The sequence below is a fragment of the Oculina patagonica genome, chromosome 13 (assembly GCF_052425735.1).
Source record: "Oculina patagonica isolate OP01 chromosome 13, crgOcupat, whole genome shotgun sequence".
In the NCBI taxonomy this organism is placed as follows: domain Eukaryota; kingdom Metazoa; phylum Cnidaria; class Anthozoa; order Scleractinia; family Oculinidae; genus Oculina; species Oculina patagonica.
Window position 1 is genome coordinate 13,304,087 of NC_135770.1, and position 15,968 is coordinate 13,320,054.

Genomic DNA, 15,968 nt, shown 5'->3' on the forward strand with positions numbered 1-15,968 from the left:
ATAACAAGTTAGTGTTGTTATTTAATAACTTGGACACTGTCTGACTGCGCTAAAACAGCAAGCAATCCCTGTTGTAAGAACGTGGTCAACTCTCAGAATTTCTGCAAGTGATGATAAAGTGTAGTCCTTGTCGTTATATTGTCTCACGCTTTGCTTTTTTAGGCTTTGCCTAGCCTTGCGTTCTGCCTTGTATACGCTATATTTAACAGCCTTTACTACCAAATAAATCTATAGTAAAAAATACCTACACTACTCCGGCGCTTACTCGTTGTTTTTCTTCTCTTGCAGGCCGTAGCCCATTGTTCGGTCATTTTTCAACCACTCTGCTTGGCCTGGACACTATTCGTGCATTCGGTGTGGAGGAGGTATTCACGGATCAAATGAATAGTTATCAAGACGCGCACACAAGGGCCTGGTTCACGTTCATCTCCGCTTCAGCCTGGCTCAGCTACAGGCTTGATATACTCTGCGTCATCTTCATCTCCTTTGTGACATTAGTTTCTCCTGCTTTGAAATCATGTAAGGAGCTCTATTTACTCCGTTTGTGTTAGATCAATGAGGCAGTCTAGGTGTCATGATCGTGTGGTAACTTCTTAGGATTTTAGCTAAGAAGACTGAGTTACGTTAACTGAACAGATAAAAAAACAGAACTGTGCAGCATCAAATAAGGTTAGGAAAAAGAGAAATCATACATGATTCAGAGCCGGTGGACCACAACAAAGCCAGTAAAAATGTGTTTTCTGTGGAGTGGAGAGCTTGAACAAAATCCTTTTCATTTTGAAATACAGAATACTGATTCAACTAACATTGGAGTGAAAGTAATGATAATTATGCCATCAGTAACTGTCAGTAAACTCGTTATACCCGTTTTATTTTAAATTGTACATCCTAATCGTTTTGCAAGGACACTCTAGCTTATGCACCAAAGACACTGAGTTCACCCACTGAATATTAACGTAACTTGTTTTTATTTTTTAGCCTTGAGTGCTGGTGTGGTTGGTCTTACGCTGACCTATGCCATCAAGATATCAGGAGTGTTCCAACAGTGCGTCAAACAAAGCGCAGAAGTCGAAAATTTGGTCAGTTGAAAACAGTTTCGTTGTTTAACATCGTGCGGCAGTAGTCTTTTGATTAGGTTTTGTAGCTTTATTTGTTTTTCATGATTTATTGATTGATTGATAGATAGCTAATTTTGTTGTCCTTAATTGAAAATAAAGCTGTGATAATCTGGTTACACTATATTTCAGTGGCACTGATTTGTCTTAGCTCGCGAAAACTCGCGGATGCAACCTTGAAGTAATAGGAAGGAATGTTTTCCATGTGGCTCGGAAGGCCAGGACAAACTAGTGTTGTTCTCCCTGCTTATTCTGTAAATCAAGGAATCTGATTTGATAACTGAACTGGGTAAAAATTTTAGCAAGTTCATTCAATGAAATTATTTTTGGCCCTTCTATCTTGTTGAAACTATAGCTACAGCTTTAACTGTAGTTACAGACTAATGGAGGCCCTGGTATACAGAGGTTTTGTCTCGACTGTCTCCAAACCAAAACCAAAAATTACCGTAATCGCAATCAATCAATCAATCAATCAATCAATCAATCAATCAATCAATCAATCAATCAATCAATCAATCAATCGGTCAGTCGGTCGGTCGGTCGGTCGAATGACTATTCAGCAGCTGACTTTTCGAGCGTTTGCCTCTAAAGGTAAAAAGCCAGTGATCAAAATGCCAGCAGCTTAATCGTACAATAGGAGGATATTACACTGGGCACTCGGCGAATCATAATTCTAAGCATGCTATTGTAAAAGGGTATTTTATTAACTGACCTGTTATTGCTTTCTCTTGTCAGATGACGTCTGTTGAACGCATTTTGGAATACTGCAACCTCGAACCAGAAGCACCGAGAGAGACTGAAACCAAACCTCCTGATGGCTGGCCTTCCAAAGGCCAAATAGAGTTCGATAACATGAGCTTTAGATATCACAAGTCTCTACCACGGGTCCTTCACAGCATCTCCTGCTGTATCAAACCAAATGAAAAGGTAATTTCCTGCATTCTTTATCCTATAAGCCTTTCTTTATCAAAACACTTGTTAAGCACAGAGAAGACTGAGTGCTCCTGAGGCAGTTGGCGAACCATTTTACAACTGTTCTTTAGTATATTAAACTCTATACTTATTACTAGGATATGCTCCAGCTTTGTTTGCATTAGCGCTCTTCTGCACCTATTAACAATTAGAGGGCGAGCTTGAGGTTTCTATCAAAAGCCGGTAGAAACCGAGAGCGAGCCGTCTAATTGTGTTAGCATAACCCACTGACCGATCTATTAAACTCAGAATATTGCTAGAGTTGATTTATTGAAGGTTTTGATTGATAAAATTCAGCGAAGACTAAGCGCGCGCTTCGAGAGCCTTCTACGGATCAATAGTAGGCACCTGTGTAGCCAATCAGATTGCGCGATTACCAATAGTAGGTCAGTGTGGTTATGCTAATTAACATTATTCGCCTTTTATATTTGGCTTACATATAACTGACAGGCCGGCGATTTAAAATCGAGGCGACTTAAAGTTGACAAATAGCTGCGATGTTTCGGCATACAGTCAACTCTCTCTTAACGGATACCTCTATAAGACGGACACCTCCATAAGACGGACACCTGGTTATGGTCCCTGCCGTTTTTCAGTCATTTTACTGTAAGAAAACTCTCTGTAAGACGGACACCTCTCTAAGACGGACAACGGACACTGAAACCGCCAACGGACACGCACAAAAAGTTTTTTTTTAGTAAATAATACGTCAAAACTTGTTATCGACATATAGCATAGCAGGTCAGCGCCCTTAGAATACCAAACTTACCAAAAACAATTCGCTATAACGCATTACTTCTCTGCTTAATCTTGTATATGGGCACCAAGATTTAGTTTTCTACTTACAGTATTACCGTTTGTTATTAACAAACAAGTCGAATTTCTGATATTATTTTTGTTCCACTTTATAGGTTTTGCTAACGTAAGTGACTAAAAACATACGTGTATTCGTTGTGCATAGCCGTTTAGCTTTATCGTCTCAAAATTTCTAGTGTCACATTAACTCGTCTCTCCCTAAGGCGGACACCTCTCTAAGACGGACAGTTGGGGCCAGTCCCGACGGTGTCCATCTTAGAGAGAGTTGACTGTACCTGTTTTTAATACCATAGTATTACTACCATTTTCGAGCGAATTATTACTGCCATTTTCAAGCGACCGTGAACGGCTAACTTTTTTCTGCGTTTTTCTCACTTGTAAAACATTCAAGTTTGAATGGACAAACTGTCGCGTTGTTGGTATTCTAAGGGCGCTGACCTACTATGCTACATGTCGATAACACGTTTTGACGTATTATTTACTAAAAAATAACTTTTTGTGCGTGTCCGTTGGCGGTTTCAAAGTGTCCGTTCACCGTCTTAGAGAGGTGTCCGTCTTACAGAGAGTTTTCTTACAGTAAAATGACTGAAAAACGGCAGGGACCATAACCAGGTGTCCGTCGTATGGAGGTGTCCGTCTTATAGAGGTGTCCGTTAAGAGAGAGTTGACTGCAAACCATTTAACGTGGTTTAACGTTAAAAATCCCCCCAAAATATAAAAAAATAAGTAAACAATTGAAGATCGAAGGACCTTCCCATGACACCCCGCGCGCCTTAATTTCGCTAGTATCCAATCTTCTTTCGTCCCCCCAAAACACGTAAATAGCGACTGGGTACGAGTCTGCTGTCGCAGCAATTGCCAGAAATGTCAAGCCGCTTTTTGCTGTCGACATTCATTGAAGAAATATAAAAAGTCGACGCAAAAGTTTTCAAAACCATTGTTTCATGTGCAGAAACACACAGGCGGAGCTGTCAAACTTGACATGTTGACGCTCCAAACGTCAACTGGTTCAGTTGAAAAACGCGACGGTTTGTCTAGTCAAACTTGAATGTTTTACCCCTGAAAAACGCGGAAAAAAGTTGGCCGTTCACGGTCGCTCGAAAATGGTAGTATTAATCGTACGATTAAAACAGCTTTATTTTGTTTATGATTTCAGATCGGTGTGGTGGGTCGTACAGGTGCTGGCAAGTCTTCATTGCTATCCACCTTGTTCCGTTTGGCAGAACCAACCGGTGCTATAAACATTGATGGTGTTAACATACGGGAAATAGGGCTGAAAGACCTGAGGAGTAAACTGTCTATTATCCCACAGGTCAGCTTCAAACGGCTTGCTGGCCATCGTGAAAACTCACTGTTGATGTCTCTTGCAGTAGTTTATGTCTCTAGCCAGGCTAGATCATCTGAGGAGGACGGGTGTGATTTTGGGTTGAAAGTAGATTTCAGTTATATCTCATTGTTTCACTGTGTGCTTCAAGGGATAGGAAAGCCTCTCTGGAATTGTAGGTTTTATTGTATCGTTGTTGATTTTCATCTACAAATTGAACGTTTTGTTTATTACGTTGTAGGAGCCCGTACTTTTCAGCGGCACCATGAGAAGAAACATTGATCCGTTCAGTGAGCACAGTGACTTAGAGTTATGGAGAGTTTTAGATGAGGTACGAAGCAGTCATGCCATAACATATTAATTTGTTGGTATACACGTTCCTTCAAACAAAGCGTGTAGGAACCGAATTGCACTTATGAACAAATTAAAGTATTCTGATCTAAACTTAAGTGTAATAGAACTGTAATGCGGCTGTAATAGAACTTAATTTGACTGCTGTAGCAATAAAGCCTGGTTTTCACTAGCGACGCAAGCACGAGAAAAGGAAAAATTTGACCTTTGTGCTTGTGCTTTCCGCAAGCACAAGCACAAGCATCAAAATGCAATTCGGTTGTGCTTTTGCTTGGGTAGAAGCTGTTTTCACGGTGAAATAAGAGCTGTTATCCTTGCTCTTGTGCTTGCGTCACTAGTGAAAACCAGACTTAAGAGCTACTCTTTTGACAATGTAGTTTATGATAGCTGCTTTCAGTTTAATGTTGTAGATATCCATAAGCTGAGTCTTGCCAAAGGACTCTTCCTACGGATTGATCCAACATGCTTTAAACTTTGATGTCAATGAACATTACAGAAAGGAATTGCTCAACATAGCACGCTGCAGGTTCTTTGATTTCAATTTTTCTTCGATTGGTTGACTGTATACCAGGTGTATTATATGACAGTGTTGATTAAATTTAAACAATGTTTACTGTTCCATACCTCTCACATATTCTGCGCTGTTATCAGGTACAGTTGAAATCTGCTGTTCAAAGCATGGAGGGTATGGACACAGAATTTGCTGAGGCAGGCTCAAACTTCAGCGTGGGCCAGCGGCAACTGGTTTGTTTAGCACGCGCCATCTTGAGGCACAGTAAGATTTTGGTGATTGATGAAGCGACAGCAAACGTGGACCCGAGGTTTGTTAACTTTGTGTACTCGAATAAGCGCCGCCCTCAAATAAGCGCCGCATTTTGGACAAAAATGTTAATAAGCGCCGCAGTCTCGATGTGGCACTTATTTCTTTCCATCAAAAACGATGTTTTGCAGTTCAAAGTGATTGTTTGACCGCTCGCCCATTAGTTTTTCTATCCAGCATTCTTACAATACGTAGTTCTGTAAGTGTTGTAAAGGCTACGAACTTTGCCAGGACAGCTGGGGTCACTTCTCTCTTCCACAAGAGACAAATACTGACAATCAAAAGACGCTATTTTCAATTACTGTAGAAGATAAAATTCTTTTTTGCCGTCCAAATTTAAATAAGTGCCGCCTCAAATAAGCGCAGCCCTCGAATAAGCGCCGCACTTGAGGTGCGATAAATTTAATAAGCGCCGCGGCGCTTATTCGAGTAAATACGGCATATGAACAGGAAACTTGGAGAAACTGGAGCATCGACGCCTGTGCAAAACAGGACTCAGCATCTCGAAGAATTTTTTAATCCCGTTGTTTAAAAAAGTAAATTGCGAAATCAGCGCGTTTTATCAACCAAGTCGCAACAAAACACATCGGAAGGGTTTTTTCTTTGTAAGACCTATGTCAGTTTTGTAAACGTATTTGTGGACGAAACTTGGGACACTTCATCTTTTTGCTTACAAATGGTGTTGGTCGTCACCTCCCCCTCCCCTCCCCCAACATAATGTTGAAGTTAATCCGTCCAGGCCAGACCAAGGCCAGACCCAATATCCCAACATTTTTGGGGGGAGAGGAGGGCTCGGAAAATTGAAAAAATTGGTAACAAGTCGAAATTTTATTAATTCTACCAAGGACTTTTGTCCGTGTTTAAGTTCTTCCCCTAGAGAGGTAGAGGCACTGACCCTGCCTTCTTGCTTTTAGGACAGATACCTTGATCCAGGCTACCATCCGTGAGAAGTTCAAGAAGTGTACAGTGCTGACGATAGCTCATCGTCTTCATACCATAATGGATTCTGATCGAGTCATGGTATTTAGAATTTATCATAAACTGATTATAATAATTGTCTTCAAACTGAACCAATTGCCTTTTGACACTACACAAAGCGCTGTAGAGACTAAGGCGACTTCAATTGGATATCTTTTAGGTTTTAGATGCAGGAAGGCTGAAAGAGTTTGACGCTCCGTACAAACTCTTGAAAAACCCACGATCAACCTTTGCACAATTAGTAGCTCAGACAGGTCCGTTGGAATCCAAGAGGCTCTTTGAAATAGCTCGAGAGAAGTATTACTCAAAGAAAACCATACCGGAAACACCAGAAGACGAAGTGATTAACAAGCCAAATAAGGAGCTCGTGGATGGATTCCAATCCCCCAATGCCGTAAATTTGATCGTCCCTAACGGGTCTGGAGCCGAGCGCCAACCTGAACTCCAGTTCGAGTCAACTGTTTAAGTTAACATTCCATAGCTTACTTCATCGTTTATATGCCATAAAATATTACATGGATATACTTTTTTGCAATTCATCAAACTCTTTCTAGTATAATTTACACCATTTCAACTTCTACAATGTCCTTATTAAACACACAGACATATAGTTTTTAGATAGATACTCAATACGGTAATATATACGTCTAAGCCACCCAGTGAATACGTTTATTAATCAGTGGTGGATGAATCAATCAAATGTTGCTGATTTACTTTATAATTCACAGTAAGGAAATTTTAGGATTCTAACTTATAATAGTACTTTCCGTTCCTCCGAAAACGTGGTCTTCTCCAAAACAAGAGAATAATAAACTTTTTCCTCTGTTTCAAAGTGAGTCCCGGTGAGTCTGATTTGCAAGACAAGAAACGTGCAAGGAAAACTCATTTCCATTTGAAAGTTGTGTACCAGGGCTTGTTTTGAAATAAGGAAAAAGATATTATAGAAATGGAAATGAAATTTTGTCGTAGGTCTTAGGTAATATGATCCGAAAAATAGCTGAATTGCTAATACCGGGAGGTTCCTAAGGTCGAAAGGCTAACAAAACAGTAGTTATAATTGAAAATCAAAAAGAAACGTTCTCTCTAATTTTGAGGATTAAAACAAGATTTGTTTGACAAGTGTATTAGAATGTACTTATAGGTAACGGCAAGTTCAGAAAGGTTTGCAAAGTAGCTCATACCTGATCACCCGGGCCTGAACACTGCCAACACGTTCGGGTACCTATCCAGTAAAATTTCATTTATGAAGCAAATGTTCTTGCGGTAGCTCTCTTGAACTTGGGGTATGAGCATATCAGAATATTTTCACGTTCACTACAAGATTCTCGAGGGCTTGTTAATCAGCCAAAAGAGCATTCTCTTTAACATCTAAGTTTGTTACATTACAAATCTATTCCCATTCGAAGAAACTTCACATACTTGTACGCAATACTTACTTTGGAATATAACTAAAAATAATTTTTATTGTAATTTATTTTTAAATTATCGTTGATTTTAGATCTTATGTAAGAGCTCTAGATTTATACAAATCTTTAAAAATGAACAGATCATTGGACTGATATAATTATTGTGACATTGAAAAGTTTAATACAATAACTTTATATTCCACCTGCCTCAGTTTCTTATATCTATATATCTATCTATGTTGTCGGATTGCAAAAGTGAAGTTGTTAAATTTTGGTTGAGCAGCTTGTTGACATGCATAATGAAGTGCTTGTACACACGAAGACACGGAAACAAGAGATTCCTCGTTTTTAGCTAGATGATAATAATACACCAGAAAGTAATTATTCCACTATCACGCTCTCATTAGTGAACTGGAAATGTGTTAGCCTGGGTAAATGGCATCTGTAGTAATTCTTCCAAAGTGTAAATCGTGGAACGGCCTGGACTAAACAGAAGGCAGTATTTTTAGTTCGTAACAATTTACAAACTTGGCAATATTTACCTCTAATATTACTATAACTCCCCCAACTACTTGGTGGATCACGCGATTGCTTCTCGAGACATATGCCTTTTGACAATGGTAACAAGTACCTCGACAGTACGTGCCACAGGTTAGTAGTAATGTACTACACTCTGAGGCAAATTTGCCTTAGAGATGTAGTACATCACTACTTCCAGTGCTGGATACAAAATATGGGACAAAAATGGATTCAAATATTGGAATCAAATATTGGAATCAAAACTGAAATTCAAACCCTAGAAAACCAAGCCTGTAAAACCAACCCTAAAACAACCCTTAGATCAAAATAAAAAAACCTTCTTATACTAAAATTCGAAAATCTGTAATGGAATAATGTGCGTTTAAACAAGCCTTGATATCATAACTGAAATATCAATCTGGAAAACCAAGCGAAGCCGAGTTTTATGCTGTTTTTATTATCATGGTAAATCTCTTGTACTGAATATCTGTTGTGAATTATCTTCTAAAACGATTATGATTTTTTTATTTTTAATTCATTTTTTTCTTTTTCAAGGTCAGATAATACACTGTTTAAATCATTGTAAATGTTACATAGGTATTTGCTTGTGTCATTTTCTTTATTTAATAATTTTGTTAATGGATTGCAATGTCCATCTTTTTTAGTTTTTTTTCTAAATATACTAAAGTGTCTAGATTTTCATATACCGAATCTCCGAGTTTTGATAATTCTTTTAATGTTACGATATACTTCAGTGTGTTTATTGCGTCATCAGACATATTTTTGAATGTATCTGCTTTGAAACATATTTTCTTTAAATTTTCCATGTTTATTTTCATGTTGGTCATTTATCTATATATATAGTGTATGTTTTTATTTTTATGCGTTTTTAGTGCGTTTAAAACAAACCTCGTTGACATAATGAAAATCAAAACCTAGGATCATAACCTAGGATAAACAGATGAGTTTGTCTTTAATATCCATAAGGATATGTTTCTATACAGCTATCCGATATGTATTTTATTGTGCGCTTGTCATATCCAAAGCTGTATACTTTTTCCTCATATTTGTTAAAAATTTGTTTACTCTGTCTGTTATCTTATTTTCATTTACTAATGTGAGTTCTTTGATATCGCCCTTAACCATCTTAATCATATTTGTGTGATTTAGTATTTGTGAATTTTCATGATTAAGGGAAAAACCTTTAATAACACATTTCTGTTTATTATCGCCATATATGAAACTGTAGTTTTTAGGGCCACCGCTTACAAAGGTACCTTTTATAACCTCACTGTCTAACTCATCTGTTAAATCACCTAACATATCACCTGTTTCTATTGTCTTACCATTTTTGGATTCGATATACACAATACTATCTGTATCAAAATATAATACCTTTTATCTAAATAGTCTAGTTTTTCATACAACATTAGCCGTGCACTGCTAGTCGTAAAACATGCTACATAGATATTTGTATTATAGCTATTATCAACAAACTGATCTTTATAAGTATAACTCATCTGTACCATTTCTTCATTTATGAAGTTTATTTTAAATTATCTATTTATCATCGAGAACTACTTGATAAAATTCATTTATATCAGTCACGTATTTACATTGATTCATGTTATTTCGTTGGCCAAATTTTCCCCAAAGTGAGTTTAAACACATTTTTGCAATTGCTCGTAAACCTGAATTTTCATGTAATTCACCTAATTCAATGTCTAAATTCTTTTTAACTTTATTTCTAAAAATCATCTCGTCATTGTTATTTTTAAAATTATATTTTGTTGATTCAAGTTTTAGCTTCATGAATTTTTTTATATAACCTTTGAATAGATCATCAGATGAGTTCTCAAAATGCCAAACCTCATATATTTTTATAATTTTATAGCCTTTTTCAATGGCCTTATTGACCTCATCTGTTGTCCATGTACCAATAAATGCTCGTTCATTTTCACTATGTTGGCATCTTTCTTGTTGTTTTGATTTAGCACATGATATACACAGAGGGAACATTAGCTTTTCAGCCTTTTCACATTTGATTCTCTGAGGTAGAACAGCATGGTATAATTCTCTTGGAGCTAAAATTTTACATTTTATGAATCCATACCATTTTGTATCGTATTTTTCTGGTGATATTATTTTTTTAGGATGACCAATGGGATATTTTTTGTAGAACTGAACCGTAGGATATAAGGAGCAAAAGTCAACGTATTTACCACATTCGCCGTCTTTGAATTTGTACAATAATTTGGTAGCATTTGTACGCCCCCCGTAGAAAGCATCTCTAGGGTTTAGTTGCCCAACCACTTCTCTATACCAATCATTTTTATAATATTTCTGAAAACTTTTATCCTTTTTTAATTTACATTCCCACATTTCAATAAGATTGTAACCAGCAGTTGTTATTTTGTTGTTTTTATCTTGTGTTTTATTATACAAAGTACCCATATCACTTTGATTCTTATTATTGATAACATCATGTTTGTAACAATCTGGACAACCATGCCAGAAACAACCTTGAAATTCATAAACAGTATTTTTCTACAAAACCATAATTTTTTTTTATTATATTTTTCACCTCCTGCCAAAGCATCTGATTATATTTTTTTTTTTACAGCCATGTTATCACTATGTTTTTGAACAATATCAACCACAGCTATAGTATTTTTGGCTTATTACCTCTGTAAATGCCTGCCACCCAGGTAATGTGTTTTGTAGTCCGAATACTCATCTTTAATTATCAACACTGACCTACAGTATTCAATTTTTTTTTTTAAATCGAAAAATAATTTTCATTAACACGCTCATTATACCATTGTAAAAATTTCTCTCTATCTTGTTTTTCATTTGATTAAACCCATAATGTTTTTTTGCAGGCATATTACCAATATAGTTTTGATTACACAGTTTGTTAAAAAAATGTGGAAAGTAACCTTTTTTAAGCTGGCTTAAACCAAAAGTTTTAGGAAACGATGATAAGGGTTGCTGAATAAAATTTAAGCTGTCAATTATTTTGATTCTTAATTGTGGAATTTCCATCATCATAATTTTTGCACCATTGTAAATACAGTAAGGTTTAAAACCATTATCAATACACCATTTAAGAATAAAATGAGAATCGTACCCTTTGGAATTGTGAGCCAGAAGTGTGTATCCTTTATATTTTTCATTAAGAATACCACTACAAAAACTATTAATATCATTGAAGATTGATTCATTACCATTGAAATCATGACAGATAGCAAGATTAACTTCATGGATGCCCGTGTTTTGTATACATTCGAAATCAAAAAATAAATATTTTTCATTATACGTTTTGCATGAGTGACAATAATCTTTTTTGAGAATGTTTTTATTTAATCGGCATGGTTTTTTGTTCTTTTTGATGCAATTTCCACCCTTACACTTGATCTTTTTCATGAAACATTCATGCTTTTTTTCACAATATTTATTACAATTATTGCACATTTTAAAACCGCATTTATGTATTTTAATATATGGTTTTAGTATGATTTGATTACATTTTAAACACTTTGCAACGGATTTACATACTGAATCATCATCTTTTTTCGATCGGTTACTAGTATGGTTTTTAAAACATCTGTCACCATGAAATACACGATTGCATTGCTTACATGTAATGTCTTTACCGTCACATTTATCTCCATTTGGGAAATATTTAAAGCAAGAAAGGCATTTTTGGGGGCATTTGTGTTTATCACGTCTTGTATAAGCTTTTTTGCAACTATGACAGTAATATGCTACATTTAGAAAAGCTGTCATTGATTTTATGACATCAAAATGATTACGTGTTTTGTATAAATAAATTTTGTCAGATTTACCATTATTAGCCGTAAATATAATCTCATTGAACTGTTCAGAATCTATGATATTAATCTCAACATCTAAATGTGTTGCAAAGCTATTTACATCTTCTAAAGTATTGCCATACTCGTTAATTTCAACATTTGCATTATAATGAAGTTCTTTGGCTTTAACTTCCTGTAGCCGTCGTGATTTATTGAATCCATCTTTCAACTGAGTTGTGGTGTAATTCTCCGGATGCAGATTAGCAAAACCCGTTACAACGGACCTTGCTAGGCATATTGTATCAGTATTTTTTATGGTAATAATACATTGCTTTCTACTCACTGTTTGTTTTGATAAATACAATCTTCCTTTACCACTGGGTATTTTGACAGATTGAATAATTATTATGCAATTTTCTAAATCTATCTCTTTATATTCTAAAGTATTGATTATGTCTGAGAGTTGATTTAACTTGAAATCAGAAATTTTTATCATTTTTGTTGATATAGGATTATTTAATTCATCATTTAAAATTACCAATCTGAGTCTGTCATTACCTTTTAACTGTCTTTTCTTTATTGCCATTTCAACTATTTTTTCAAAAACACTAAAAATTTCATTTTTATTGCTTATAGCATTTTTACGTACATTTATTTTGAACTCATTAGTGTAAGCATTGAATTTTTTATTTTCGGTATTTCCAATTTCAGTTATTTTAAATAGAGGCTGGTCATTGGATGTTGTATCATAAATGCTGTCATCGAAATTAAATTCATTTGTGAGTTTAGTTCTTGAAATTGGATTTTGACTGCTAATCAGCTTCTTGTGTTGTTGTTTAATTTTGTTCATCATCTGTTTAAAGTGAGCTTCTCTAATTGAATCTTCCATTTGACTGAGTTGTGCATCACGTATTATACTATCGTTTTTGTCCCGTATAGCCTTATCCAAAGTCTTATCGTTTCGATATTTATGTACTTTGTTAATCACTGTTTGTCGGCTAATCTTTTTCACCAAATCCATCCATGAAAAGCCCATTTTTTTAGCATCAGCAAGGTAATCATTGGATAATTTTTTTATAAAGCTTATTGTTTTAGTTTTGGGTTTGGGTTTGTTTGTTGCTTTCTTTATTGGTTCAACTATTGGTTTGTTTTGGGGTTTTGGTTTGGTTACGAGTTTGGGTTCAGCCTTTGTGATGCTATCAATCAACACTAAATTACCAATACTGTTATTATTTTTGTCACCATTTTCATTTACAACGACTTTATCATCAGGAATCTCATTATAAAATGTCCTAAATACGAAATCTTTAACTAATATCTTTTTCTTGAGATCATAAGGGTTATCATAGTCTTTTTCTGCGATATATAAATAAGGATATCCATCTTTATCAATAGCCGGTTTAACTACTTTCATTTTTGGAATATTGAGTATATCTCCATCCGAAGTAGCACCAAGAGTGTTATCAACACTATTTATAAAAAATTGTTTATCATTATGATTAATGGTATTTTGTTCCATATTATAATTAGAGATATTATTTTTAATAGCGTTTTTAGATGTGAGTACTGATGAGATCACATCTTGAGTTTTTAGCGGGTTTTTAAAATTTTTTTTTTCCATTTTCATATTTATAGTAAATTAATTTTTCTTTAAGTGTTTTATAGTAAAATAATTTTTTTGATTTTTCATTTTTTTAAATAACTAGATATATTATATATTTTGTCATTGTAAAAGTGCATGATGTGTTGATTATATGTATCATTCTTCATCGATTATTTCAAACCGATCATCCTCTCGTAGACCAGCTAATATACTATTTGTGATGTGTTTTTTAGTTCTCATATGCATCCATTTGGATGCTAGATTGCTATCGTAATCGCAAACGTCGCATCTCCACTGTTTATTAAGCATGTATTTGGTTTTTGAATTTCGAATAGCTTTTATCCGATCATCGTCATTATCGTATTTGCATTTCCCAGCCATTTTCTCTTTATTTTATATTATAAAATATTTCTTTATATCAGTTTATAGTAATTCTTATTTTTAAATAACCAGATATAATTATATATTTGGTTACCGATAGTACAAGTAACAATAACAGCTATTAATATGCTGTGCAATCAGCCTCTCAAAGGCCTTCCTCAATATAAGATACATAATTATTCTTTATATCAATAATAGTTCTAAATTCAGTCTATTTTCATCAAAACAACTGCGATATGATTATTATTCTGAAATATGAAAATCAAGTATGGTATCCCACAGGTAGTGACATGATTAATATTTAAAATGCTTTTTGAAAACCTTTGAGAAGATTCTAACAATTAAAAAAAGAGATGGGGATTTCCCTCAGTTTTTTATAGTGCGTTTAGATATAAACAGATAATTATTTTCTTTAATATATATATAGAATGACTGATATAACATTAAATATCAAACACCTTTTAGAATCTGATCAAAGCTCGAATGATATAGCCTTCATTAATAAAATGCATTGTATTCAGAGCATCCTTAAAACAAATATTTGTATTATTAAAATGCTATCTTCAGACATATCAAATGAAGACAAAAATCATGTACGTTTAAAGTGTATACCTGAAGACCAGAAACGACGACGGGGAAGGCCTCGAAAGGATCAACATTAAATACATAATTATTCAGTTTACGGTTTTAGCCATAAGTTATAAATGATTAATGAGTACAATGTTTTTAATGACGTGATTTCTATTGACCAATCATATTTCAACAAATTTTACTCAAAAAGTTTACACAAAAGTTTACACAAAAGTTTACACAAAAGTTTACTCAAAAGTTTACTCAAAAAGTTTATTCTGAAATTTACTGCCAAACACAGCTGTGCCGTGAAGTTATGTGTGTTATATATATAATGGTTTGTAATTCTGAAATCCACGATGAATTAAAAAATTTAAAAGAACCTATATGCCCTTTCTGTGATCAACTATTGATAAAAGGTATCAAGGATGCTGAGCAATGCTGTAGTAAGCAGGATATAGAAAATATAAATGGTATGGATGTCTGTCTAAATTGCGGTTTGGTTCATAGTTATGATTATGTCAGTGAGTACATTGATTTTTATGAAAATATGCATAGAATACGGCGAGAATCGGTATATCATCGTAAATACCACATTGAGAATGTTTTAAACGATTTATGTATTAAAAATGGAGTTCAATTGTCTCATAATCAGCGCGATAAGATTTACAAAGTGTTTCATGAGATCGATACTATTCTTCCATCTATAAATAAAAAAAGAAAGAGGATGATCTCAACGAAATATATTATAAGACAGCTGTTTAAAATGCTCGGTATCCCATACAATTTCATCTGTGTTACTGAATCAAAAAAAAACACTAGCGTTTAATGATCGGTATTGGGGTGAGATTTTATTGTTGAAATTTGATGAGATTATGAAGATTATTCTGAAGTGAATTTTTTATAATATTTTTTAACATATTCATCTACAGTGGGGCATTGATCAATAACTATATCGTCAAGCACTTTTAAATCGGTCAGAAAAGCATTTTCGTCTGATGGTAAGCCTCTCAAGAAGCATTTTATCTGTATACAAACTTTCTCATAACTTGTGTATGCAAATTTGCATTTATTCACTTTGTCAGATATGTTACTCTTTGTTATATAACCATGAATAAAAACACCTGAGCCTGTCAAACAACCTATAATAATAGGATTAAGAGTTATACTACCAACAACAGTACCTATGACAGTCAAGCCAATGGAGGACATCTGTAGAGACAGATAAACACGTTTCAATTTCTTATACTTCCATTTATAACATGTCTGTAATCGGTGGTAATTATTATACAAGTCCT

General features: G+C 34.7%; 1 protein-coding gene across 2 annotated transcripts in view; it reads left to right on the forward strand.

Annotated features, from left to right (window-relative positions):
- Window positions 1–7,982, forward strand: part of LOC144634342 (ATP-binding cassette sub-family C member 4-like) — a 28,112-nt gene extending 20,130 nt beyond the window's left edge. For both annotated transcript variants that reach the window (XM_078493263.1, XM_078493264.1), the window contains 8 exons: window positions 289–519; window positions 979–1,079; window positions 1,851–2,042; window positions 4,060–4,215; window positions 4,469–4,558; window positions 5,230–5,399; window positions 6,313–6,418; window positions 6,537–7,982. In XM_078493263.1, coding sequence (XP_078349389.1) covers window positions 289–519; window positions 979–1,079; window positions 1,851–2,042; window positions 4,060–4,215; window positions 4,469–4,558; window positions 5,230–5,399; window positions 6,313–6,418; window positions 6,537–6,842 — 1,352 coding nt within the window. In that variant the 3' untranslated portion in view covers window positions 6,843–7,982. The remainder of the gene's footprint in view (window positions 1–288; window positions 520–978; window positions 1,080–1,850; window positions 2,043–4,059; window positions 4,216–4,468; window positions 4,559–5,229; window positions 5,400–6,312; window positions 6,419–6,536) is intronic.
- Window positions 7,983–15,968: the final 7,986 nt, after the last annotated feature.